The 27956-nt window shown below is 53.6% G+C and overlaps 1 protein-coding gene across 1 annotated transcript in view; it reads left to right on the forward strand.

Annotated features, from left to right (window-relative positions):
- The window catches only part of LOC139010277 (inositol-tetrakisphosphate 1-kinase), a 135696-nt gene that overhangs the window by 24822 nt on the left and 82918 nt on the right, over positions 1-27956 (forward strand). Inside the window, exon 3 of the mRNA XM_070414521.1 lies at positions 7649-7673. Within this exon, the coding sequence (XP_070270622.1) occupies positions 7649-7673 (25 nt within the window). The remainder of the gene's footprint in view (positions 1-7648; positions 7674-27956) is intronic.

The following is a 27956-nucleotide window of genomic DNA, read 5'->3' on the forward strand; positions in this document are numbered from 1 at the left end:
CTGGGTCTTTCCTGGAGCTGTCCAAACAATTCAAATGTTTGTGCTGGCTTTACAGTTCTGTTCATATGCTGCCTTTATATTGGGGCATTTCAGTTTCTGGAACTATTAATAGGAAAATCCAAAGTATGAAACTATCAGTAAGCGAACCAGGCTGCCCAGAAAGCAGGGAAGGCCCCGGACTGGAGCCCTGGCACTGGGAGGCTGGGACTCGCGAACACCAGCCGGGTTCGGGGTCTGCCGCGGGCACAGGGTGCCTAATAAAGAGCACAGTCTCTGGCCTCAGGGGTTACCCATCCGAAGCCGAGCACAGAGCAGTCTTAAGTGTCAGAGGGTTGAATGCCTAAAGAGCCAGCATTGCTGCCCTGGGAAGGGCCAGGCAATGGCCTCTCTGTGAGTATGACGTTTGAGCTGTTTTTGATGGGCTAGCAGGAGTTTGCCAGGGAGGAAAGGCATTCTAGCAGAGGGAGCAGCTTCTAGCAGAGGGAGCAGCTGGTGCAAATGCACTGAGTTGTGTCTGGCCTGGGTGTTTTAGAGAACAAGGTCTGTCCTGGGAGGCTTTGATGAGAGGAGGGACTGGCACTATTTCCCCCCACCCTCACCCCCGCCCCCGATACCTTGTATTCCAAATGCCACATGCCAGGTACTATAAGAATTTGGGATGCAGACAGGGGACACAAGCCCTGTTTCCTCAAGGAGTGTTTACCAGTCAGGATAGGCTAGGTTAGGCTACAATAACAAGTAACGCTGGGAGGTTTGCAACAAAGGTTTGTAGCCTATTCAGTGTTTACTCTGGAGCTGTGGGACTCTCCAGGGCTGGTGTCCTCCCTGTGGTGGCTCAGTGCTGGTCTTCTGTATCCCACATCCTTAACCTTGGCAACGTGGACAGTTCAGGCCGGATAGTTCTTTGTTTTAAGGGGCTGTTCTGTGTATTGTAGGGCCTTTCCTTTCTGGATGTCAGAACTTTGCCTCGTTATGACAAAGATGTGTCTTCAGGTTACTAAATGTTCCCTGGGGGCAGAATGGCCCTGGTTGAGAACCATTGCTAGCCGAATAGTTTCTCTCTGGTTCCTGGCCTGGCTGCATTGCTACCCAGCCTGGTTTCTTTCCAGGAATGGGTTTGGACTGGCTTTGGGAGTTGTCGGTGTCCTCGTGCTCCCACAGTCGCTGAGGTCCAGGAGGACTGGCCAGGGAGCCGAGTACTGGCAGTTGAATGCTTCTACTTGGATGTGATATTGGCCAAAGCAAGGCACATAGCTCTGCCTAACCTGGGGGTGGGGCTGTACAGCGGAATTCCTAGAGGAGGAGAGCTGCCCGTGCTGGTGGCCACCACTAATGTCCCCCACGGAGCTTTTAGCGAGGCCACCTCTGCATCTGTGCTCGGTGCTGGGGTGCAGAGGCCCGGGGGGCTGCGAGGAGGGGAGCCAAGGAGGGTGGGCTAGGTGTTGGCGCTGGGGTGGCTTCTGAGGCAGCGTGAACAGCATGTCCTCTGCATGCACGGGCGAGAGGAGGCCCAGCCACCTGTTCAGGGAACCCTGAGTCCTTGGCAGGGCAGGGAGAGCAGGAGGAGGTTGCCTGCAGGCCTGTGGGTATAAAGGGACTTTGTATTGGGGCTTCTGGTGATTACCAAAGTGTGCTCTGAACAGCTTGGATGAGCGTGTGCAGGCTTAGCACGGGCATAATTACACGCTTCGTCTCTAAGTGGGTGTTAGCGCTGTGCAGGTGCAGCTGCTCTCTCCTTGCCCGTTGGTGGGGGAGCCTGCGTTTCTGGGTCGATTCCCTCTCCTGTGACATTGTTCCTTGGAGGCCTGGCCTCCCTCCACAGCGGCTGATCCTGCGGGCCCTCTCTTCAGGGGCGGCTTGCACATGACTGTGACCTTGCACATTGCGGGAAGGCGGTTCTTGATGAGGGGCCCCACTTTTTCCTGTCCCTGCTCTGCCCTCTCTGAGCTCCTGGAATTCTTCCAGCTGTCACTGGACCGTCTCTCTTCGTTGGTCAGAGGGGACCTCTGTGTCTCGGCCTGCAGCTCTCTCCCCTGCTGATGCACCATCTCAAGCTTCACTTGCTTGTAGCCCTCAGGTCTCATACCTACCCAGGAAGGTCCTGTTGGACCAGAAGGTCGTACCCATTTAATAGATGTGAAAGCTGAGACCCAGAGTGGCTAGCAACATGTCCTGAGCCTACTGGTTTTCACGGGGCCTTGCAGGTCTGCTGCTCGATGGGGGTCGTAGTCCCAAGGTGTCTAGTGATAACCTTCCTGATGTGTCACATCCATGGCCTGTGCCTAGGGCCTGACATGGCCTTGTGGCGTGGGCTAGTGGATGCTTCTTCTTGACGGCCCTGCCTCCTGGGCTTCTGGGAAGCTCTTTTCTCCTTCTCCTGCCCTAGGTCCTCTTTATCAGCTCCTTTGCCATCCCCTCTCCCTCCAGGCAGGTCATCTAGGGTAACTTCGTCAATTCCAGGACCAGGTAGCCACTGTCGCTTACTGAGGACCTGCTGTAGTAAGCAGGGCAGTGGCCAGTGACAGAACTCAGTGTAAACTGATCTCAGCAAAACCCCGCAGCTGGAAGCCCCGAGAAGACAGGCTCGGGCAGAGAATGCTGGCCTTTACTCCTGGCGTGACCCCGAGAGTCTGAGCACTCAGAGGCAGCAGCGGCTGTGCCCTTTGCTGCTGGCAGTCCCAGGAGCCATCCTGGGAAGGATCAGGGATGGCCTGGCTCAGGTTGCATGCCCATCCTACAACTGTGTGAGGTGCAGGCCACATACCCAGCCCTGGAGGGGGGTGTGGCTGCGCCTCAGTTGTTTGCCCTTCGGAACCACGCCGGACTGAGGAGGGCAGTTCTGAAAGGCAGGAAGGCCCGGCAGAGCAGCCCCTTGGCTGGGTTCCAGGAGTCTCCTCATTTGAGACGAAACTGAGGCACAAGGTACAGTTGGGTCTGGTTCCATGCTCTCCTTGGGGCGTACCCCACCTCATCCATTTCCATAGACAGTTCCTGAATTGTCTGGTCAGCTGAGTCCTGGGATTCTAACCACCTCCTGGCACCACCGTGGTTGCAGAGATGGACACGTGCCCAGGTTCCTGGGAGATGCCCTTTCCTGTCCTCTCCTGGGGCTGGCGTGCGGCCTTCACTGCCGGGAGTGTGAGCATCACAGCGCTTTCTGGTTCTTTTGTGCCCTTCATTCCTGTCCCAAGATCTGGCAGGGCTGCCCTGGAATGAAACCTGCTCCCCTCCCCCGTTCTTGGGCAGATTCGGTCCTGCTACCAGCAGCACCGTTCCCACACCTGGCCGCTCCCCAGCAACACCGGGTGCTTGGCAAACTCCGGCCTGTTTCCCAGGTTCCGAGTCTTTAAATGGGCTTAGAACCCAGATTCGAATATTCCCTCAAGTGGCAGTCCGTGCCCCGGAGTGGGTGTGGTCGCAGCTGCTCGTTAGAGTTTGGAAGCTCTCCTGGTGAATCCTGAGCTCTCTTGCTTCAGCCAGTCAGTGACTCATGTCTTTCTCAGGCATCTGCTTCCTGCCAGGCGCTGGGAATGCAGGCAGCTAGTGTTACCTGTCATTTAAAAGATAATTAAAGAAAAGTGATTTCTCTAGTTTTCGAGATTATATTAGAGGCACAGGGCACAGAATTCAAGAGATGCAGGGGCATGCACAGTGAAAAGGAAGTCCCCTCCCCCCGGCCACACTTGCCCTGGACAAGAGGCCGCCCTGCGACCATTTTCTTGTAGTGCTTTCAGATTCGTTCTGTGTATTGGTTGTGCTCAACCCAGATAATGTCTGCTGAGCACAGGGCTTTACACCTTCATGTTCACTAGCAGTGTCTTAGAGAGCCTGAATGCCCTATGTGTGCCTGGAGCACGTCCTCATTCTTTTTAGAGGGAAGGGAGGGGGAGAGACAGCGAGAAACATCAATGTGAGAGAGACACACAGGTCTCATACCTGCCCAGGAAGGTCCTGTTGGACCAAAAGGTCATACCCATTTAACAGATGTGAAAGCTGAGACCCAGAGTGGCAACGTGTCCTGAGCCTACTGGTTTTCACGGGGCCTTGCAGGTCTGCTGCTTGATGGGGGTCGTAGTCCCAAGGTGTCTAGTGATAACCTTCCTGATGTGTCACATCCATGGCCTGTGCCTCCCTCATGCACCCCGACCAAGCTACATGCCCTTGACCGGGAATTAAACCCGGGATCCTTCGGTCTGGGGGCCAAAGCTCTTGCCACTGAGCCGAACCGGTTAGGGCCTCATTCTTTTTAACTGCCGCCTAGTGTTCCCTGATGTGCGTGCCCCTTCTTTGGGGGTGGGGGAGAGGTCACTGCCCGTCGTTTGCTATCACAGACAGTGTGGCAGTTGACAGCCACAGCCTGCAGCACTTGGCATATTTGCATGTCTGTGGGGTGGGATCCTGGAGTTGGGGTTTCCATGAGGAGCAGCTAAGCACTTGACAACCAGCTCTGGTTTCTCTTCCCTTCTGCCCGCTCCTGCCTCCCTCTCTCCCTTCCCTGCCCCTTCCCCTTTGGTGTTAGCATTCAACTTCTGGACTTTCTGGTCATGGCTGGTTTCAGGAGCCTGCTGTTTGGGAATGGAAGTTGTGGGCACCTCTGTCCTGCAGGAGTTCCTGACGAGGAAGGGAGCCAGCAGGTTTTCATTGTGTTTGTGTTTTCCTGAGCTGGCTGCTGTGTGTGTGTGTGTGTGTTTGTCTGTCTTTCACCTGGTGTCTCCCCCCCGCCCCCCCTGCCCCAGTCCCCGGTTACACCGTGGTCCTGGAGTATGCAGACCAGGCTTGCCCAGCTCAGGCCTCTCTCTGCCTGCTCATCCGAGTAATGGGCCATCCCTGCCCCTCCCTCGGTGCTGGGGAGGGCATCTGTGCGGCGGGCACTGGGGGTGCCTTAGCTCCCTGTTAGGTTAGGTGGCTCAGGAGGCGGCGCAAGAAATAGAGTCCAGTGAATCAGAAAAGAAAGGAAAGTTTATTCTGCGTCCCCGGGAGACCCACGTACCCTCAAAGACAGGGCACGTGGATTCACGCCAACAGGGAGGGGGGTGCTGTTTTTATACTGCGGTTGGGTGAGGGGCGGGGACATGAGCTGAGGTATTCAGTTGAGGAAGCTTCAGCTGCAGGGGGGTCAGCAAGGTATTCAGGAATGAGTCAGCATCTGTGTGGGGGTATGTGAATTCAGGGAGAAGAAGCCGGTATCTGTGTCTGGCACGTTGATCTGTGAGAAATTCCAGGGGGAGTCCATTGTCTCATCACATGTCTGCATGTATCCGATCCTGGGCTCTCTCCGACCTAACACTCCCACACCATCTGGGGGGCGGGGGGGAATGGTGCACGTGGTAGGGCCTGGACTGACGGGAGCTCAGCCCCCTCCTTTCTGCCTGAGTCGCAGGTTCTCCTGTTCTTGGGAGATCAACCGCACTTCAGGGTTTCAGCCTGTCTGTGCTCCGGCGTTCTTTGTTTCTTTGATGTTTCCAGTTCCATCTGTTTTCAAAGTTAGAGACCTGTTTGTTTGCAGGCCTGGGGGAGGGAGAGCTGTCTGGGAAGATGTCACATGCGGACCGTGGCAATGACTAGGCTTCATAAGGGGAATGACAGGCACATGGGGATAATCTGGATGCCACAAGGATTAACTCAGAGGGAAAGACTCGGGCCCTGGCAGGCACCCAGGGGCAGCCCTGCACCTGGTGTGGGTCACGTCCACGTGCCCTCTGGCTCCTCAGCGTCCCTGTCTTTCCCACCGTGCGGTCCCGCTCTGGTCATTTGGCGCTTTCCTGGGGACTTACTTCTCCCTCAGCTGTTGAAGATTTCTGTACAGAAGCAGGGGGAGGGAAGGGTCGGGGGTCAGGTGGTACACTGAGCCCAACCTGGCCAGTTCCAGCCGAGTGCCGAGTGATGGTGGCAGTTTACTGTCACTGATGCTCATGTGGGGCCAGGACAACGTGGGGACGAGGCCGGGCTCCGAAATAGTGTGGGCTGTGAGCCGGTGGCTGGGTGTGGCCCCGGTCCTGGCGATGCTGGCTGTCCCCCGGCCGCGGGCTCTGGTGGCCCAGGGCTGTGCTGTTGTGTCCAGTGTGTCCCTTCATGGAGTCATGGCAGCTGATGGGTATTGGCCACCATTCCTTCCAGAACTGCAAAGAAGCTGTGTGACAGTGTGGACCCCGGGATCAACCCCATGGTTTTCAAATTGGGTTTGGGCTGGGGGTTCTGTGGAGGTGTTGGGTCGAGGGGCAGGCGGCCTGGCACACTCTGCTCCATCTTGTTGTCTCAGGTAGTGGCTTCCTTGTGAGGTTCTGCTCCTGGCCGGGCTCTCAGAAGGCTCTGGGGCCCACTTGTTACATGGGCGAGTCAAGTAATGTAAGATTGGTAGGTGTCCCCTCAGCTGTGCCATGTGAGGGGACAGGGCCTGTTCCCCAGGGAGGTTGGGCCGGCTCCTCCCTCAGACCGGGGGCCCCTCAGGGCCTGAGCTATGGCTGTTGCATTTGTTGTGCCTTTTCTGCAGCCTGTGAGTCCCTCAGGAACTGAGCTATGGTTTACATACTTAGGTTTACGGAGCATCTATATGCTGGGCGGGCACCATGGCTGGGCATGGGGCACACAGTCACTGAATCTGCTCTGAGGAAGGGATGTGGGCCAGTAAACGCGATTCCTGACCTCTCCTGATCCCAGCCCTGAGCATCTATGGGAGGCCTGGCCTTTTTTCCAGGAAAATGCACATGGGCATGCCATCTACAGTCCATACGGACCCCTGTGCTTCTCCATCTCTCCCCCCCCCCCCCCCCCCGCAGTGACCGAGGGCCCGGTAGTGGTACCCCAAGTCCTCAGGAGCGTTCTGGCTCTGAGGGGATGGGGTGAAGGGGGGTCAGGGCTGGCTTCCTGGGGGCATTTCTGTGTGAGCCCAATCCTAAAGGCTGAGGTGGAAGGTAAGGACCAAGGCTTGGAGATGCGACCAGCGTTGTAGTCCTGCTTGCAGTAAGAATGTGGGGCGGGGAAGGTCAAGGTGAGTGAATCGTCAGGGAGCCTTTGTTGCTTTGGGGAGACCCCCACCCCAGGCTCTGTATGGGGCAGGTGGGTCAGGGCACTGGGATTGTGGGAGAGAGAGACAGAGATGAGGCCCAGCCCTGGGGGATATTGGTGAGGCTGAGATGGTTGAACCAGGGTCAGAGGGTGGGCAGGGTGTCAGTGGGGGCCAGAGATGGCTGGGAGTGGACAAGCAGCCAGAAGGACTGAAGCTTTTGGGGCTCCTGCATGAGGGAGAGTGGATGGGCTGGAGTGGGACAGGCTGGGCCAGACCTGGGGTGAATAGGGGAGTGAATATGGGGATGGGAGGGGCCTCGGGCAGTGCAGGCTGGAGCTGCCCTGACAAAGGCCTGGCAGGGGTTGAAGGGGAGATGGCTGGCTGTGAGGACTGGGGTTCTGTAGGACTCTGGCCAAGTCCTTCTGGGGAACAACCCCCTTTCTGCCAGAAGGTGGCTTTGAGGACCTGCGGGAAGTTCATAGACCTTCCCCTTGAAGGTGAGGCCGTTCTGAGGAGCATGGCCTGAGAGGCGCAGCCGCCGGCTCTCCTCCCCTCCTGCCTTCAGCTGGCTGTTAGGGAACATTCTGGAAGGACACTTCCTGCCTGCCCAGTAACCTTTGTTTTCTTTGTTTTCCTCCACAGGAAGCGAGGGATAGAAGTGGTGCAGGTGAGTACAGGCCCTGCCTCCCCCACCTTTCAGCGCTCACCTTCCTCCCTCCTGGGGTCTGGGCGCCTGCTTCTCGCCTCTCTTCTCTCTCGTGCATCAGGCCTTGAACTTCTCCCCACCAACCTCCGTGATTCCCTCCTGGGCAGGGCTTGGGGTTGGGGCTGCTGGCCTGTCAGGTTTATGGAGTTGCTGTGGCTTTGTCCGTGGACGGAGCTGGCTGGGGGAAGTGAGGGGATTCTTGGGGGTAAGGGTGGGCAGGGTGAGGGCGCATAGCCACCCAACCAGATGTCCGTGGTCCTGATGCCCCCACGGTTTGTCTGTGCCTGTCCTCAGGCTCTGCTGAGGGAGCACAAGGCCCCTGCTCTTGCCTGGGTGGTTTGGTCCTGGGGGTGAGCCCTCGCCTATGTCATACCTTCCTGTGAGTGGTGTCAGCTGGTGTACACACCCCAAGTCAGGGTGTGTACCTTCCCACATGGCACCCCTTTTCTGCTGTCAGACCACACCTGACCTTCCCAGTGGGCCCCTGGCTCCTGGGTGGACTGAATCAGTGGGGGGCTGACCCCCATGTTGCCTCACCCTAGGGTGGACTTGGATTAGGTGCACACTGGCTGGAGACAGAAGGAAGGATGGACAGAGAGAAGCTCTCCCAGGGCCTGGAGCTAACTCTGTGGCCTGCCCTGAGGGTGGTTGGTGAAGTGGGGCGAACTGTCCAGCAGCCTTGGCGAGTCCTTCCTTCTGGCCTCCCTTTTCTGCAGCCTGTGGGTTGAACTTGTCACCCGGAGGCTGAGGTTTGTTTGGGGGGAGGAGGAGATTAATTCCTGGAAGCCTCATCATGGCTCTAGCATTTTCCTCCAGGCTCTAGTCTCTGCGGAGGTGCTTGTGCTGCTCTTGCTGCTCTTGCTTGTCTGCTCTGAGCTTTTCTGTGGCCCTTCCTTTCTCTGTTCATCAAAAGGGGGAAGTCAGAGTTCAGGAATGGCTGAGAAGTTTGCCTTCAGGGCATTTCTGAGTGATTGACTGCGGGTGCCTGGAGGGTTCTATAGACATCTAAATGGCTGAAGGGAGGGATTGATTGACAGTGCCTGTGGGGCGGGTGGTCCTGTGGTGGGAGAGGGCCTGCATTGTAAGTTTGCGACTCTGGGCCAGGTGGCTCAGCTCCTTCCTGCTCCAGCATGCTTCCGCTCGCTCGTTTGTGTCTCAGTCCTTCCGATGGTTACCTGGTAGCACGTGGTTCCCTTGCAGTGCTGGAGCTCAGTGCTTCCCTGAGGCTAGCTCCAGCCTCTCTCCTCAGGGCCCACTCAGGAATTTCTGTTGGGAGCCGTTTTTGGAGGAAGTGACTTTATGTGCTCACCAACAAATACGCTGCTTAAAAGGGGAAGAAATGTGCACGTCCTCCAACACCTGATTCCTGTTCACACAGATGCCAGATGGGACACAGTGGGGTGCCACCCCCACCACGCGAGGGGGAGGCCTTGAGAACCTCAGGTCGTGAGGGACCTGGGGGTCAGTGTGTTCAATTTACGTGGCTTCCCCTGGAGGATTTAGGCTAAAACCTTAATCCACTTAGCCTGTGGCTGGAACTGGAGACTGGAGCCATTATTTTAGAATTAAGTACCAGGCAGAAAGTTATGCAATCTTTCTGGATGTATCTGCTGTTCACTTTGGTGGTGCCGTGGGGAGGAAGTGGTGGCTGGGGACCAGAATGAAGCCAAACTGGATGCTCTCCACACTGGCCTCTAAAAATAAAACCCACCTCAACGCTTCTCTGTTCACCTCCTCCTGGCATCCCCGGGTGTTTGGAGAACTTGAAATTTCAAGACACAGAGAAACTCATTGCAAAAATGGGAAGGGAATCCATTTAGCTGGTTTTTAAAAACCAGCCAGGCTTTTGGGTGCCAGGTCCCCAGGCTGTGGCTGCTGGAGATGACTGGCCAGTCACTTAGGGGTCAGTGATGGAAGGGCTGCGAGTGTTTCCTGTGTCAGGTGCCCTGATGGGTATTCTCCTGTTTTGTGCAGCCACCTAGTGATGTGGGTGGAGTTTTCCTGTCTGTCTGGAGATGAGGAAACAGACTCAGATGTTGTGATGTCTCTTGAGGGACTCAGCTGTTCAATGGTTAGAACTGGGAGTTGAATGCGGGTTTGTCCATCTCCAAAGCCCGCATGGTTATAGGCTGTCTGTCCATTTACTAAAGCCTCTCAGCCTCGTATCACCTGGGGATTGGCTACCGTTTAGTAAAGAATGTTGGGCGGGAAGGAGGATCAAGACGCTGGTTAGATCTGCAGTGCTTGCCCCGTCGTGGGAGTTACTTCTCTCCTGCTGTAAAACGGCAGCAGTGACAGTGAGTGTCTCATTTACTTGGTTCTTTGGGTGCTGGGCATTGGTGGCATTTACTCTGAACAAGCGTGTGTGTAACCTCTCCAGGGCGGCGGTGGGAGCACATTTAACAAGTCCATTTTGCAGCTCCCCACTTCCTCGTGCTCATTCCCACAGCTGAACTGCTGGGGAAGGAGCTTGTAAACTGTCCTTCCCGACCACCCCTTTACATCGGCCCGCCTCCCATCTCCACGGAGGCAGAGCACCGAGTGGTGGGGAGCAAGACACTTGGGTTCACGGTTCTGGCTGTGTGACCTCAGTCTGCCTGTCTGTTAGATGGAATAACGATGGTACCTGTCCCCTGGGAACGTTGTTAGGCCACGTGCAGTTAACTTGGGTAAAGCAGGAGGCACGGAACCTGGCCCGCGGGAAGCTGGTTATCTGCAGGAGAACCGCACACCCTTGTTATCAGAGGTCAATCTGGGGTGTGACGGGGCGGGGGCGGGGGGCGCATCACGAGGCTGATCATTGTGATCCTGGGGCAAGTGAGGGACTTCCTTTCTCTGCAGTGAAACTGAAAGAGGACTTGATTGAGTTGTCAGCTGATAGAACATTAACAATGATTTCTGAGAATAAATTACTGTAATTCTTAGCATATAATTCTGAAGGAATTCAGAGAATATGCTGTGGTAAATCTCTTTCCATTTCATCTTATTTATTTGAATGAGTGGTCTCAGCACTTATAGCTATACAAATTGCAAAATGGAGATAGAATTGATAATAAACTCAGTCTTATTCTAGCAATAGGTATTATCCATTCTGTGGATACAGGAAGCAGTTAAATTTCCATTCATCTCTTCTGAGATGTATTTCTAACAAGGTTTTAATTTTTTGTGCTTATTGTTAATACAAATTTGTAATATATTTCTGTTGCATTAATTATGTACTAGTAGTAATTGTGATAATAAGGCTGTCCAGAAGAAAATTTTTTACACTTAGAGCTTTATGGTCACATGAAATTTAAAAATTAAAACATTTATACACTTTTTTTTGCCTCGTAGTATAATAATCAATAAAAGACCTTCAGACATAAAACAAACTGAGTGGAAACATCTAAGGGATGCGGATTGGGAAGTTGGAGGAGGCAAAGGGAACATTGCCAACTTCCCAGGTGTTTAAGAATCTGATTCTGTAATTTTAAGATGGATGGTGGGTGGTTGCTCTCAAATCGCTATGATATTTAGATTCCATTGGATCCATTTAAAAGAGAAACAGTAACAGTTTTATTTTGAAATGTTAATATTTACAATATGTTAGAAATTACATCCTCTACAAGTATTTAAACTTATGATGAGAAATTTTAGATGTCAACTTGAAAATGTGCAAATAGAAACATAGTTTTAAACATTTATTTTGGGGGTTTGGTTTGAAGGCCACTGCTTTCCAACATTATCCCGTTTACTTCTCAGAAATCAGGCCCTGAGGCAGGTGCCGTCAGGCAGAGGCCCGGCCAGGCTGGACCACTCGGACTCCGGGGCCTCTGTGTCTATTGAGAACCAGAAAGGCCTCTGTAGTGGGCTTGTCTGCTGGCCGCTCCCCTTCCTAACCTGGGTCTGTTAGGCCAAGGATGCTTGCTAATAAGGAAAACTTGCCATTCTCTGCTCATGTAGCGTGATAAGCCCCAGGTGAGGCCGAGGCTGGGAGGGCCAGGAGCAGGGGAAGCCCTGCTCTGTGCTAGTGCTGGGCTCAGGCGAGCGCCGGAGAGAGTGGGGCAAGGGCTGTGGGACAAGATGCCCTGACTACCTGTGGTGACGGTGGTGGTTTCAGGCACTTGTCTTGAAGAAGATGCTCACAGGTACCTGTCATGACAATGATGGTTTCAGGCACCTGTCTTGAAGGGGATGGTCTGCAGGTACTCTGCCTCGGTTTCCTCCTCTGTACTGCTGTAGTGAGGATGCTGGCTGCACAGGCCCTCCTGACTCCACCATTTCAGGTGGTAACAGTTGGCCTCACTCAGCCTTTGGGGTGAGAGGCCCTCCCAGCTGGCAGGTGTGGATTGGGCAGCCTGGCCTCTCCTTGCAGCAACATTCAGCAGTCTTTCCCGGGTGCCAGCTGTGTACCGGGCTGCAGCTACAGGATTCACATGGGTCAAGGTGAGATTCCTTCAGCTCTGCAGTCTGCAGTCGATAGCCAGAGGCCAGGATGGGTGGGTAGGCCCAGAGGAGGGTCCTGACTCAGCGCGGTAAGCCAGGAAGGCTTCCTGGAGGAGAGCAGGGAGAGCCTGGCTACTGGTGATGAGCCTCATCCACCTGATAGACCGGGAGGCAGGTCCAAACCCACAGCCCGGGCCAGGGCTGATTCCACTCTCCAGGCTCTTCTGCTCCTGGCCCAGAAACAGCTAGTTGCTAAGATGCCTGGTGCCCAGCATGGCCCAGCCGTCACTGCCCCTCCACCCAGTGAGCCTTTGTTGGAAGGAGGAGACATTCTTTGGCCATTTGGGTCACCTGTGGCCTAGGGGGGCAGTGAGGTGGGGCTCTGCTGAGGGCCGGGAGGAGGCCTGTATCAGCCACACAGGGCGGGCCCCAGGAGCATTTTCCACTCTGACCTGGCCTGTGGGGAAGGCTTGCCAGGGAAGCCCTTGAGGTTTCCTCATCTCTGGTCTCCACCACCCCTTTTAGAACAGCCCAGCATTTGGTGGCAGGAGACCCTGAAAGAACAAGGTACTCGCTGCCCTGTCCACCCCCATCTCCTGCCCCAGCGTGCTCTTGGGCTGTCTTTCCCCAGGTGTTTCCTAAGCATTCGGGAGAAGGAGATGACTCTTAGCCTGTGAGGGGTTGGTGTTTTATTTTAAAATGCAAATGAGCAAGCCGTAAGTGTGAGAAGTTCTGTTGCTGATTATAGATTCGCTGTCCTTCTTCCAGATTCCTTGAGAATTCAGACTGAAACGCAGCTTGGAGCAGTGGCTGTTTCTCCGTGGTGAGGAGCAGGTTCCCCACTGGCCCCAGCGCGCAGGCGGGCATGGCTGTGCTCGGGGTCTCTCCGGAGTGGCTGCTTGCTTGAGAAGTTGGAGTTCTTTGTCTCTGCGTTTACCCCCTTTCTGCACAAACTACTCAGGGAAGGGAGTTGGGTGGTGGATGTTCAAGCAGGAAAGGAAACGCCAGCAAAGAGAGACACTGGGAGTGGCCGTGGGCCCAGGGCTGATGACTGGGTGCTGGGCACCTGGAGTTGGAGATTCGGTGGTGGCTGCCCCAGCTCATGGGCATGCCCAGAAGGCTGGGAGGGCTTGTCTGTGCTGTGGGCCTTCAAGGACTTGGGGGCCAGCACTTAAAGGGGGGAGTGGTCAGAGGGTGGAGAAAGCCTCATAGGAAAATTGATGCCTCTTAGTAGGGAGTAAACTGGGTGCAGGTGTGGGTGGGGAGGTGTTGGAATGTCTTTCAGCAGTGGTTCTCAACCTTGGCTGCACATTAGAATCACCTGGGAATCTTTTTAAAATCCTGATTTCTGGGCCTCATTCCGGAGGATTTTAAATCAGGATTTTAAAGAGATTCCCAGGTGATTCTAATGTGCAGCCAAGGTTGAGAACCACTGTCTTTCAGGCAGGGAGTGCCACGTGAACAAGGACCCAGAGGTTGGGCAAGGGCTCTGTTGACCCCGAGTGGTTTGGAGGCTCTGGTTTGGGGCCTTGGCCATGAGGGAGTTGGCCAGTACCAGGCCAGAGGGGGTGGCAGGGCTGGACCACACGAATGTCCGGTGAGCTGTTCATGGGGCCCGGAGTCAGGGGGCATTGAGGGGCTTCTGTGGGATAGAGTGCCGGCTCCAGTTAGGGGCCATGGGGTGGGCACAGAGGAGGTGACTGGACAGGGCTGAACTGGAGGCTGGGACACAGCTGAGTGGGGGTGATGGGGTTTTGCAAGAATTAAGGAAGTAGAGAAGGGCCGAGGAGACAGATGGCAGGATGTGGTGCCTACGTGGATGTGGGGGGTGAGGGAGGCTGGAGTTGGGGAGCAGGAGGAGGAGTGGAGGGGAGAGAAAGCTGGTTCTGGTAGGTGTGTTGAATGCAGGCAGGTAACTTTGGTAGCTGCCTTCATCCTACCTAGAAGGAGGGATTTAGAGCCAAATTCTCTGCTAAGCTTTAAAAAATCAATTTGTTATTTAGGTGACATTTTCACATGGTTCAAAAGTTGTTTTTATAAGATATGCAGTTAAAGGTCTCAAATGATTAATTCCCAGCTGGGTTCCCTCTGCCACCCATACTCTCTCCAGGGTGCCCTCACTGGATTTTATATTTCCAGGGAAGTCCAGGTGGAGCTGGCACCTGTAAACATTTCTTCCTTCCGCCTGCTCCCTCCAAATGCTTGGGAGCCAGGTGTAAGGGGCTTTGGGAATATTAGTTGCTTTGGTGTTTATTGCGGGCCTGACATCCTTGCCACTGAATGAGCCCATGGTAGCCATTCGGCCACTTCATGGGCAGGGGCTCCCCGAAGGCCACCCTGACCCCTGCCAGCAGACCCAGCACCTCCAGGGAGGGTGACTACAGGATGGGGAAGTGGGCTCTGTACAGAACTTTCCCACATGGTCATTTGGAGCCATTATTTTTTATTTTTAAATATATATATATATATATATATATATATATAGTGGGAAACTGATGTAAGGTTAAGCCTCAGACTGACCTGCTGGCAAAGTCACAAACAAGTCCTAGCTTAAAGGGCACAGTCCTCTTAGCATAATTAGGCTTGACCTTATAACACTCCCTAGATCTTATCTGGGAAGCTAATGGGCTGAGGAAGTGCAAGAACAGTGTAAACAAGTGAAACTCACAAGAACTGTGTAACTATGGTAACCACTACCTTGTTTACCTCTAAGTATAAAAAGCTTGGTGAGGCCTGAGCACTGTGGAAGTCCTTCCTCTTGAGTTGGACTTGCTTGCCTGGTCCCCCAATATTCCCAAATTATCTCCTGTCTTTTCTTTTTCATTTGTGTGTGGCTCCTCTTCCAGACCCAAACCCTGAACCACACAGGACGTGGAGGGAAACACGACAGTATATATATATATATATATATATATATATATATATATATATTTAATCCTCAGCCAAGGATATTTTTCCATTGATTTTTATTTATTTTTTATTTATAATGTTTTTTCTTTATTGATTAAGTTATTACATATGTGTCCTTATTGTCCCATTGGCCCCCCCCAACTCATGCCTCCATTGATTTTTAGAGAGAGTAGAAGGGGAGGGAGAGACAGAAACATCGATGTGAGAGAGACACATCGATTGGTTGCTTCTTGCACACACCCTGACCAGGGCTGGGGAACCTACAACTGAGGTACATGCCCTTGACCGGAATCAAACCCGGGACCTTCATCAGCAGGCCGGCAGACACTCAATCCACTGAGCCAAACCAGCTAGGGCTGATTTTTTTAAACATTGCTGTGAGAGAGAAACATAGATTGGTTGCCTCCCAAATATATCCGGAATCTGCAGCCTGGGTATTTGCCCTGACTGGAAATTGAACCAGTGACTTTACAGTGCACAGAACAACACTCAACCAGCTGAGCCACACCAGCGAGGGCTGGGACCATTATTGAAATATAGGTGGTTCTTGGCTGTCTACTGAGCTTCCCTGTGGAGCCCCGAGGTCTGGGCTTGCTGGAGTTTCAGGTAGTCTGGTTTCTGACTGTGTGTGATCTCACTTTCCACACCTTTAAAGTGATGACACCACAGGACCTAAGGCACCTAATGGGAGCTTAAGGAATGAGTTTATTTTTCCTCATCCTTTGTTATAAACAGTGGGGCTTATGGGGCGCGGGGAAGCTGTGGATGAGTCTGTGCTGCTTAGAAAAGTTATTGTCAGTGTAAGGAGTGAGGTTTTCCCCCACATCCCCATGCTACTACTTGGTTTCTATTGTGATTTTTAGCTTAATTCTTTTTTTGAAGATAGATTTTATTTTATTGTTTAAAATTTGAAATGCATATTTTTTAAATGAAACATTGAAAATTGTTTTCATTCTCAGTCATTTACTTAGGATATATATTTAACAAGTAGAGGTAGAGAAATTTATGTGTAAGCATGGCCATCATAGTATTTATATATATATATAATAATAATACAGGGGGCTGAGGAGTTTTATAAATTAGTGTCTGCTCATTCAGATGCTTACAGTAGCCATCAAAGGAGATCTTTGGCCCTGACCGGTTTGGCTCAGTGGATAGAGCATTGGCCTGTGGACTGAGGGTCCCAGGTTCGATTCCTGTCAAGGGCATGTACCTTGGTTTCGGGCACATCCCCAGCAAGGGGTGCGCAGGAGGCAGCTGAATCGATGTTTCTCTCTCATCAGTGTTTCTAACTATCCCTCTCCCTTCCTCTCTGTAAAAAAATCAATAAAATATATTAAAAAATAAAAAGAGATCTTTGGAGGACAAACATGGGAACATGCTCATGAGATGATGTTAAGTGCTGTCGACGTCTGCTGGATGGTCTCAGTTCTGTCAGTTTTATGTTTATTCTGAGCTCTGTAGGCTGGCTGTCACCCACAGACGCTGTTTCTGGTGTCGGTGCAGCTCTGCATGCGTAGAGGGCTGCAGTTCTCATTTCTGGGTGTTCTTTCCCACCTGTGACTCGCTGAGGCAACTTGAGCAAGTCCTTAAACTTAAAACAAAAAAGCGCTCCTGCCAGGGCAGCTGGGTGCCCGAGCTCCCGGGCATGTTCTGATTCCACACAGTTCCACACGAGTCTGACCCCAGCCACCTGATGTCAGCGGCCTCATTGGAGTGTAGCCAGTAAGCCAAGAGATGGAAGGAGGAACGTGGGTAAATAGGATGGGATGGAAAGGGCCAGAGCGAATTGAAGGAGCCAGAAGCGAAGATTCTGCTTTGAAATGAGCTGCCTCTTTTGAGGTTGTGCTGGGTGAAGTCCAGGGTGGTCTGCCCATGTCGGCATTGCCATTGTCCTCACCGGGTGCTGGTTAGAGTGCCAGCCCAGAGCCGCTGGATCCGGACCCCCAATTAAGCCCGTGCACAGTAGAGCAGCAGGAGGTTCCGGTGCAAACAGTGGGTGCTCATTGTTGGGGGCTACTTCCTGGAGCCCGCTCAGATCCAGTGGCTGAGACTCTGAGTGCGTTGGTGAATTGATGGGAAGGACCTGGGCCATATTCCGGGCCCAGCTGGGCACACAGCTGGCACTGTGGAAAGCGGTATTGGGACAGGCGTTGCCTTCAGCTCAATGTCGCAGACCATGAAGCCTCCTTGAATCTTTGGGTTGGCTAAGAAGTTGGCATCTCCCTCTCCAGCCCCTTTCCCATTCTCATGTTTCATGTGCTGTTAGAGCCGCTCAAATGCCACCTTGCCTGGCACCTTCCCTGCTCCCCCAGCCGGCCCCCAAGCTCAGGCTGCCTGTTGGCGTGTCCTGGGCCAGGACTACCTGTGTCTGAGGAGTGCAGGACCTGGCCCTGCTGCGTGCTCTCTGCTGGGTGAGCGAACTGAGCCCAGAGCTGTTTCACGCAGGACAGCGCAGGCCCTGAGGCTCTGTGTTTGTAAAAAAACAGCTCTGGGCTATCCTTTCCTCAGCTAGTATGTACTCGTTGTTGAAATCTTGGGAAATAAAGACAGGCCTGAAAATGAAAACTCAGAGGTAATCATTAAAACAATTATTTTGATATATTTTTTTCATATTTTTACCAAAAACAGGCTATTTGTTACATTTTGTGTGAATCCAAGTTGGGCTATTTCTGTGTCCCTAGTTTTGCGACCTGCATTTAGGGGGTGGGTGGTCATTTGCTCATGCGATTTAATCACCATTGATGTGACTATCCCAGCAGCAGGTCACTTCCCACCATCCCTGTGTCTCAGCGTCTCTGCTCTGGCACCTCAAGCTTTGGGAAGTCCTGGTTTGCTGTCAGGAACAGGGCGCACTGGGTGTCTCTGGACCTCAGTGTGTGTGCACATCTCAGGCTCTCTCTTTGGATTGACTTCTAGAAGTGACGACACTGGGTCTCAGGCATCACATCTCTCGGTGTGGCGGTGCCCATGGCCTTAGGCCCTCTCTCATTCCCGCCTGCGGTGCGTACACGGGGGTGTCCCAGGCCAGTGACTCGGAGGTTGCTTATTGCAGCGTCCCCAGGCCTGGCCCTGTGCTAGATGCAGGGGGCTGGGGGGCCCAGGGCTCCCAAGCGGTATTGGCAGCCGCTGACACCTCTGTGAGGATGCTGGTATGGCCGTCACTCCGCCAACTGGCTTGCGATTATAAATGGCTAATGTTGATTGAGCATTTGCTTTGTGCCCAACAAGATCATAGGATTTACATGTATTAATTCATTTATTCCTTACAGCTACCCTGAGGGGTGTAATGTTGTTGTCCTCGTTATAAACGAGGACATGGAAACAAAGAAAGGTTAAGTGGTTTGCCAAGGTTGCGGGTACCGAGTGGAGGAGCTGAGATCTAAACCGAGGCAGCTTGGTTCCAGGAGGCTTATTTATTGTTACTAGTTTTACTTTCTATTACGGAAACAGTCACACGACACACCAAATTAGAGAACGTGGTTTGCTGAGTCCCTTCGTGCCCGTCCCTGAGCGTGATGCCCGTCAGCACATGGTCAGTGTGGTTTCCTGGAGACCCTGTTCCCCGGGCGGTTTCCAGGCAGGTCTCCGTGCTGTCTGTTCCTCTGTAAAGGTTGCAGATGTGCCTCTGCAAAGTAAGGGCTAGTCCTCGTTCTTAACTTCTGGACGGGCCTTTGGGGTGGGTTGGGTCTATCAGGTGATGGGACCGCCTCCTGGGTCTGCCCCTGCACTGTGGGAGGTGGGTGAAGGACAGCACTGGGGGCGGGGGAAGGTGAAAGGGGGGGGGGGGGTGGGCAGGTCTTTGAGGCCCTTGCTAGCATCCTGTCTGCCAAGACGTGCATGAATTGATTGGGTCCTGGGGAATTGTTCATATTGGGACACCTTCGGAGTGGCCGGCATAAGGGTGTTGGAAGGTGATCAAAGGAATGCAGACTCAGCCTCACTGAGTTTGGAGACTTCTCTAAGCACTTCCGTGTGGTCACTAATTTAATCGTCACCACAATGCAGGGAGGTACTGTTATTAGCACTATTACTAGCTCTATTTAATAGACTTTGATTATCCCCACTTTACAGATGAGGAAACTGAGTCAGAGAGAACTCAGCTTCGTCCCTCTGCTAGCAGCAGGAGGCGGAGCTGGTGTGAGCATGCTGGCCCCGAGGTCCATGTCTTGACCTCCACACCCACTGCTGATTTTATGTCTTTTCTGAAACCAGTGCTTCCTGGCAGTTCCTGTGCATGGGGTGTCTGGATGTGTCTCCTGCACTGGGCCCCACTGCTGCCAGAGTGCCCTTTCTCAAACAAGCCCCATCTGGTCCCAGCTTGGCTACAGCCGAGGGTGCAGGGTAAGTCCCATTCCTTGGAGGGATCCATGAGGCCCTTGACAGTTCGTTCTTGCTCTGGAGAACGCCCCCTCACCCCCACCCTGAGCCACACCCTCAGGTGCATTGCACCACACAGCCTCTCCTGCAGCCATCACACCCCTCTTTCTGTCCCATCTGGACACGCATCGACCTGTCTGACCAAGCTCATGGCCACTCAAAGCCTGGACACCTGTCCCAGAGAGCCCCTCCCTTTACTGGGCCTCCAGCCTCATAGGCACCGAAGCTGCCAGTTCATGGTTATTTTTATGCTGTGGGGGCTTCCTTCCCTCCCCCAAGCTCCTTAGGGCCATGGCCATGGCTCACGTCTTGTTCTTCTGGGGGCTGTGCCCACCTCCTGTACATGCTGGCTTATAGATGTATCTTATCAAGAAATCTAGCTGTAACCGGTTTTGCTCAGTGGATAGAGCGTCGGCCTGTGGACTGAAGGGTCCCAGGTTCGATTCTGGTCAAGGGCATGTACCTTGGTTGCGGGCACATCCCCAATAGGGAGTGTGCAGGAGGCAGCTGATCGATGTTTCTCTCTCATTGATGTTTCTAACTCTCTATCCCTCTCCCTTCCTCTCTGTAAAAAAATCAATAAAATATATTTTAAAAAAAGAAATCTTTGGAAACCAGTGGAAAATAAGGAAATATTACAGAAATACATGAATTAGAAAAGTTCTCAACATCTCATTCTTCAGCAGTAACTGCTAACCTCTTTTTTTTTCTTTCTTGTGCCTATATAGCCCCCACCCAGTTCTCTGACACTTATTTAAAAACCTTTTACTACTTTCGAAATGGAGATGGGAACATTTAATGTGACAGTTCTGACTGGTGGCGCCTTTGAACGTAGAAAACAGAATAGAAACATTTGAATATCGTGGAAGGTTCTTAACCTGCTCTTTTATTTATATATATATATAAATATATATATATATATATATATATATATATATATATAAATATATATATATATATATATATATATGTGTGTGTGTGTATATATATATATATATATATATATATATATATATATATGGTGTTTATTTTTTTTAACAGAGAAGAAGGGAGAGGGATAGAAAGTTAGAAACATCGATTCAGCTACCAAGGTAACCAAGGTACATGCCCTTGACCGGAATCGAACCTGGGACTCTTCAGTCCGCAGGCCGACGCTCTATCCACTGAGCCAAACCGGTTAGGGCTTAAACTGCTCTTGATGGTGTGAAGGCTGGGGCTGGGCGGGGGTCTCGGCATTTTCTTTTTCAGCAGGTTGATTTATCGTGTAGCACTGTTTTAAAAGGTCAGAAAGTGTACATGAACTGGAGCTTTCCTTATTCTTATGGAAGTGCTAATTTATTAGGTAATAGGCCATTTTAACTATTCTCAGAAGAGATAAATTAGTTGCTTTCATTGACTTTATAGTCTAGGCATGTTCCTGGCTTTTGGTGTTCTGTATGCTTTCTCTTTTACTGTCTTTCCTCATGGGAAAGGCTAGCAAAATAGAAGTATATCAAGACGGAGTAACAGAGGAGGATGTAGCGTTACCTGATGGGCCGGCTGCTGGGAGGACGCCAGGGCACTGCTGAGCTTCCTGGTAGCCAGTGCATATGGGGAAATGAGATTGGCTCCCACAGAGAAGAACTCTAAGTCCTTAGGCGGGGGAGTGAAGACGTGGAGAGGATTGAACCTTCATTCTGAAAATGTGGAAGAACCTTGTCAGTGTCACAAGTAGGAAATCTCTGCCTTGACCCGGATGTAAAGGGAGAACTATAGAAGCAGAAGTATGGCGGCCATGGGTCCCTCATGCAGGGACATTGCACCTTGCAGGGGCCTCTCCTGGACCCCACCCGCCACCCCCTTCTGCCTGGCCAGCTCCCACTCTCCAGCACCCTGTGCACCCATCTGCAGCTGGACTGTGGAGCCACCAGGATCTGCGATCTGCTGCCAGTAGCTGAGGAAATAGCCACGGCCTGAGTAAAACGGTACATTGATTTCTGTTGGTGTCAAAGGAGCTGGATGCAGGCGGCCTAGGGAGCTCTATAAAGTCATATAGAACCCGCTCCTCTGGGCTTGCACCACCCGCCCTCCACACTGGCTTCTAGGCCCAAGGCCACCTCCTTGCTGAAGATGGCTGCCGAGTCTGCCACCACGCTGACATTCGAGTAGGAGGAAGGCGCAGTGCACCCCACGTCTGCTCTCGTTAGGTGGCCTCCTTAGAAGTCCCACGTGACACTGCTGTCTACATTGGGACCAAGCATCCTAACATCTCGGGGCCAGCAAGCTGGACACACTGTCACCTCATGTGAACTTGGGGTTCTGTTACTGAAGAAGAGGATGAGGCAGGTGTTGGGCTGCAGCCAGCCATGTCCAACACACTTGGGCTCTGGACTTAGAATTGGACAGGTTACACGAGTCCAAATGGGGTGTGTGTAGTGAATGACTGTGTGGTTAGGTGAGCCAGAATGAAAGGTTCTCTCTTGTTTGATTGGTTGTCAAGAAGCCAGAACTGTCTGCAGCACAAATTCATCCGTCTGTTTGCTTAGAGCATGACTGACAGGGCTGCTTGTCCTGCTGTGGTGCAGTGAGGTCCCAGCTTGGGTGTCCTTGGGTGTCTGCTGAGCTTGGCACCCTGAGGCCCTCTCCTGGGTGCAGGGATGACTGGCCGCAGTGCCTGCTGGGATTGGAGCAGTGTGCCCTGGCTGGGTGCCTTTGAGGCCACAGGCTGAGTTTCTTCCTCCCTCTCTCTGTCTCTTTTGGGACCAGCCAGGATCAGGTGAAGGCCTCATCTCTGAGGAGTGCTGACCCTCGACCCTGGCCACAGAAGGCTCCTGGCTCCCCTCCCACCCTGCGAGCTAGCTCACCATTGGCTGAGATTTCATGGTTCCAGAAGCTTGCGGAACCCTCGGCTCCATCTTTCTCCCCATTCAGCCACCCTCACCTTGAGAACCCCCCTGGGAACCACGTGGCCCCATCTTCCTCCCGAATCCTGTGCAAGTGGCAGCAGGGGCAGCCCTTTCGGGGACCCACGGGCTCCCCTTCCATGCTGGCTTGTTTTCCAGCACGACCGTCAGTCTGAGCATTTCTTTTGAACTTTCTGTAATGGCCTCAGAGCATACCCTATAAGGAGATCCCGGCTCGCACTGTGTCCGGGAACTTGGCGGTGGGGCAGGGCTGTCATCACTTCCACAGAAGCCACTTGGGAGGCGCTCAGCGGTCCGATGGGAATGGGGGGGTTTGGTCAGGTGTCCTGGGGGAACATTTAAGCTCCTGGGTTCTCAAGATTACTGTGTGGGCAGCCACCACCTAGTAAGATTGTGTCAGGCTCTTAAATGCCACGTGACTGTTCCGAAGGCTTTGGTGTCTTGGGGCTGGGCTGTGAACCAGCCCAGGTAACTCCTGTTTGTGCCTAGCCTGCTCCCTCACTTGTCTGGTGAGAGCACTGAGGCTCAGACAAGCAGGTGTCTTTGCCCTGTGCCACCCAGGGAGCGAAGCTGCAGAGCTGGGGTTGGATTCCTGGGTGTGCAGTGGCAAAGCCAGTGCCTTCTCTGCTCAGGAGGCTGCCTCCCTGGACTGGGTCTGGTGAGCTGGCCCCTTTGTAGCTCTGCAACCCTGGGCAAGTGGCAAAACCTCTCTGGGGCTCATCTACCAGAAAGGGATGGGATTGATGAGTGAGATGAGAGAAGGCCTCCCTGGGGGCAGGTTGGGGGGGGGGGGGGTAAGGCCCTCTCAACAGCTCACTGGTTTTCTTGCTCCTGAGATCACTTGTCTAATTTGGCAGAAATTTGGCCTCTGAGCCTCTCCCATCCTTGATGGGTGGGGCCACTGGGTCCCTGGGCAGGAGGGGTGGGTTTCCTGGCCTGGAGCAGTCCTGGGCTCACACGCTTCTTCCTGCCTGGGCAATATTCTTGCTGCAGGCCCTGCCAAGTGGATCTGTTATTTGCAGTGTTTTGACAGGATCATCAGAAGCCTGGAGGGGAAAGGATGCCTTTGGGAGTGAGCTAATGGCCTAGGCTGGGGGCAGGGGAGCCTGACACAGAAAACAGGGGCATACCTGGTGGGGGGAGGGGCACAGCTATCGAACTTTATACTGGGAGGCCTGGCCCTCCCTTCAGCCCACGGCTCGATAAGGTTGTGTGCTGACTGAACATTCCCAGGTGACTGTTTCAGGCTCTCACTTCATTAGAAACGTGGGTGACCCAGGCCAGCTCTGGCCTCTGCCTCCTGGCTTTGCTATCTGAGGGCTCCGTGCCCTCATTTGTCCGATGGGGACAATGACCCCTGACGGGGGAGAAGAGGAAAATCCCTGGGGTGTGATACGGCCAGCCAGGCCTCGGCCTTGACCTCGAGCCCGTCTGTTCCCAGCACCCCCCAGGAACCCTCCAGCTGGGCCTTTATGGACCCGTTTGTGCGCTGCCACAAATAGGAGGGAGCTGCCAAGGGGCCAGGCTGCGGCGAAAGCTTACCTTGCGCCTGGGAGATCTCTGACCCTCCTGAGGGGTTTGGAAATGTCGCTGCAGAAGGTCCAGGAGAGGCTCCGAGGGAGCTGGTGGGAGCCTCGTGTGTGTACCCGCAGCCCGGGGTACTCAGCAGCACCCTGCACCAGGTCCTTGGAGTCTTCTCTGTGTGAAGAAATAGAACACGTATTTATAGATTTTAAACAAAATTATTCCTCTTTTGTAATCTGCTCCCCACAAACACACTTAGCCTATCGGTAGCATTTCCCCTCTTGTTGAACGTTCTACTGAGCCTCGCTTTCTTAATGGCTGCGTAGTATTCCCTCTGCAGCTGAAGTTGGCAGGTTCTCTTGGAGGATGCTGGCAACGGTCTGTTTGTCACTGTTGTAAATAGTGTTGTGGTGAATGTCTGGCTCCGCTGTCATTGGGGCCAGCCAGCGGTGATCTCTTTGAGCTGTGTAAATAATAAAGCATACATGTTGTTTTTGCAGTTTGTAAAAGTAATATGTGCTTCTTGGGGAACACCCCCCAAGCATTATAGGGAATTGTGGGAAGGGACCACTGCTTTGAAGTTTGACCTGCACTTTGAATGCCTCCAGGCACGTAAGTGGCATCTGTTTCTCCTCCTTGTGTCCCTTCTTCCCTTCCCTCCTTTCTTTCTGATTCAGGCCCCAGACCCCCTCTCTCTGCTCCTTGCGGCTGGGCACTGGGGCCTGGCTGCAGCCCGGCCCGTGGGCGTTTTGCTCGCCTGTGTTCCTGACACAGGGTCTGGGACCAGGAGCCTGGACTGGTTGGCCCCAGGTGCTCCCCGAGTCCCACTTCCTCCTAGCACTGCCAGACTGCAGGCTGCTTTCTGGGCTGGGCTGGGCTGGGCTGTCTGCACAGGGTCCTTCAGGGGGCCCCTCTGTGGTGCTTTGCTCCTCTTTGAGTCTGTGAACCAGGGGGATGTTCAGACGGCGTGAGAAACCTGGGGGGCTGGGGAACTGCCACCTCCTGCTCCGTCTCCTCAGAGGCGGCAAGCATCACGTAGTCCCCGAACAACCAGCCTGACCCATGTGACATTGTTGGTGGCCCGCTTACCAGCGAGCTATCGGCCCTGTGGGCTACAGCCTCCGCACCTGGAAAAAGGTTGTCATGGCACCTACCCTCTAAGGTCAGGAAGACCAGGGAGATAGAGACTTTAATGTGGGGACTGCTCTCAGAGGTGTGGGCAGCGTGAAGGGCCCAGATGGGGCTGGAGTGGCACCGAGAGCCTCGCTGTGGGAGCTGTTAGCTGCTCCTCGGGCCAGTGGGGCAGGGGCCTGTGGGGCCAGGCGTGTTGTTGAAGCTGGGGGAGGGGAACACACACACCAGCCCCTCTCTCCTGTTGCCCTCTGATCTCATCCTGGTGGCCCCTGTAGGCCGAATGGAGCTGGAAGCCTGGGATCCTGAGTGCTTCAGTCCTCAGAGGTCGGCCTGCTGACACAGCAGGGAGCGACCAGCACCCCTCTCCGCTCTGCTTTGTGACCTCAGGGCAGAGCAGCATTGTGTCTTGTGCCCCCCGAGGTGCCATTCTTGAGCAGTCAGGAGCGGGACCCAGGGTTCGCTGTCTGTACCCAGACTCCAGCATGGCACCCAGCCCTGACTTTCCTGCCCAGTCCTTCCAGATGCCCCTGCAGCCGTCATCCCACGGGTGCATTTTCTGGTTGTGATCGATTCTTGGAGGGAGCTGATATACTCGCAGGACTGGGCCCAACGGGCTGGTCCCTTCATTCTTTCCATTACCGGACTTGCACCCAGGCCCCCGGCAGCAGGCCCTCTCCTGTCCTCTGGGACACTGAGAGGACTAAGCCTCCAACCACCTTGGTACCTGTGTCTTAGAGAGACAGACAGCCCAAGGGCCGCATCAGAAGAGCAGAGGTGAGAGGGGGCTGTCCACTTGGAAGCAGGGGAGGCTACTGCCAACACCATGTGCCCAGCTGGTGAATCTCTGCCACCTGTTTGTAGTCACTCACGAGACCATGTATTGCTCAAGTGGAAACTTGGGTCATAGAGCCTGCAAGCTGGAGAGAATGGCCGGCGGGCACCTGTCGGTGTCCCGAGTTGTGGGACACTTGTGGGAGGAGAGGGCATAAGTCAAGGCTGCTGGCGCCGGAGGCCCCAGGTCTGGGCAGCAGAGCCCCCTTCCCCCGCATCTGGGCCCGGCTCCAGTTCCTTCTCTGAAACAGGCTGGTGGCCTGATGGAATCTCTGGGGTTCCGTCTCACGCTCCCCTCCTGCGAATCTCTGACTCTCCAGAAAGCAGAGGTGGAACGCCTCCCGGTGTCCTCTCCACCGTTGTCTCCTTACTTCTTCGCCTTTCGTCTTGGAAACAGCCTGGTGAAGTCGCCACGCTCGCACTGATGAGCCGGGGATCTGAGCCCTCCTGTCCCCTTGGGTGGTGAGTGAGTGTGTGTGTGCATGAGAATTGGTCGATCTGTTTGAAGGAAGCCCCTTTTGATGCTTTTTAAGTAGGACAGATTTCTAGAGAAGCCAGGCAGCGCCCCACCTCATACTTCACTTGGGTGTAATTTGTGTGTGTATAGCAAATGCACAGGTGGCTGCTTGTGTGTGCACAGTGGTGCCCAGTGTTTTTGGAATCGGATCAACCTGGGTTTGCATCCTGTCTCTGACCTTGACCAGCTGTGTGACCTTGGGCAAGTCCCTGTGCTTCAGTCTAACAACAAGGCTCATTGTCATAACAGTGTTCACCATACTTGCCTCACAGTCTCCCAGGCAGCATTTAGGGGACCAGGTGGGAGAACACAGGTTCAGGTGCCTTGTAAACTGTGACGCGCCCTGTGAGGTGAGCAGACGTGCGGGTCTGCTCTCCCCAGCAGCACCCAGCTTCGAGGCTCGGGAAGCATTCCTGGCAGCCCATTTTGTAGCCTTCCAGCATCATGCTGAAAAAATGCTCGCATGCGGTTTATTTAACTTTAAGTGGGGCAAATTCTGAAATGGGTTTGTTTATTGTCCAAGTTGAAATTTTAATTTCTCATAAATTCCCCACAAATTGCTATAGTACATTTGTATTTATTGAATCTGTCAGGGTTGTTTATGGCACTGGGACCCGGGCTCCCGTGTTTGTGGGCTGTTGCCACAGTGATGCAGGGGTCTAAGGCTCTGGAAGAGAGGCCCTACTCCGAGGTGCTATGGAAGGTTCTGGAACAGGCTGGTGGTGTGAAGGAGAGCTGAGTCTGGCCTTGGCGAACTGTTGAAGACTGGATTCCATTCTAGCTTTACTACATCTGGTCGGTCCCCCTTTCCTCCATTCTACTCTTTTTAAATTTTTTGTTAATCCTCACCTGAGGATATTTTTTCCATTGATTTTTAGAGAGTGGAAGAGAGTGAGAGGGAGAAAGAAACATTGATTGGTTGCCTCCTGGATGTGTCCTGACCAACACCAGGGATTGAACCTGGAACCCAGATATGTGCCCTTGACTGGGAATCGAACCCATGACCCTTCAGTGCAGGGGCTGGCGCTCTAACCACTGAGCACTCTGCTCTTTAATGCTCCCACAATCCCTTGCTGCTCCTAGTGTAGTCTGGGAACAAGCATCGACTGCACCTGGGGGCACCTGTGGGAAATGCACACACTCCCCCAGACCTGCTGGGTCAGAGTCTGCAGTTCAAAACGAAGGCGGGTGCCTTCTCGCCTGTGCCTGCCACACGCCCTCAGATGACGTGGAATACCCATGAGCTCCGGCACCCTCAGGACAGAGCCCAGAGGCCTTGGTGTGGTGATTCTTTGTCCCCTCCACCACCCTGTCCTGGGATCTTTATCACTCAGTCTCCCTTATTCCCCTCTGCCTTGCCAGCAGTGGGCATCACCCCACAACCCTGTCTAATATAGCCTGTCCGTCCCCCGCCCCCGTCTTGCACATGCCAGACTCAGCTTGCACTGTCCACCCAAGCCTTCTCTCTCTGGGGAAATATAGTCATCTCAGAAGAGGCAGCTCCCGAGACACCTCCTCCTCGAAGCCCTCTTTGCTTTCCCTGACTGGGTCAGGTCCACTTCATCAGAGTTCCCTTGTGGCCCAAAGGCCTCACCTACCTCAGCCCCGCGGGGCTGCTTG

Source organism: Myotis yumanensis, unplaced genomic scaffold, assembly GCF_028538775.1.
Source record: "Myotis yumanensis isolate MYYU_CA2020_CCGP unplaced genomic scaffold, mMyoYum1.0.hap1 SCAF_1, whole genome shotgun sequence".
NCBI classification, from domain to species: domain Eukaryota; kingdom Metazoa; phylum Chordata; class Mammalia; order Chiroptera; family Vespertilionidae; genus Myotis; species Myotis yumanensis.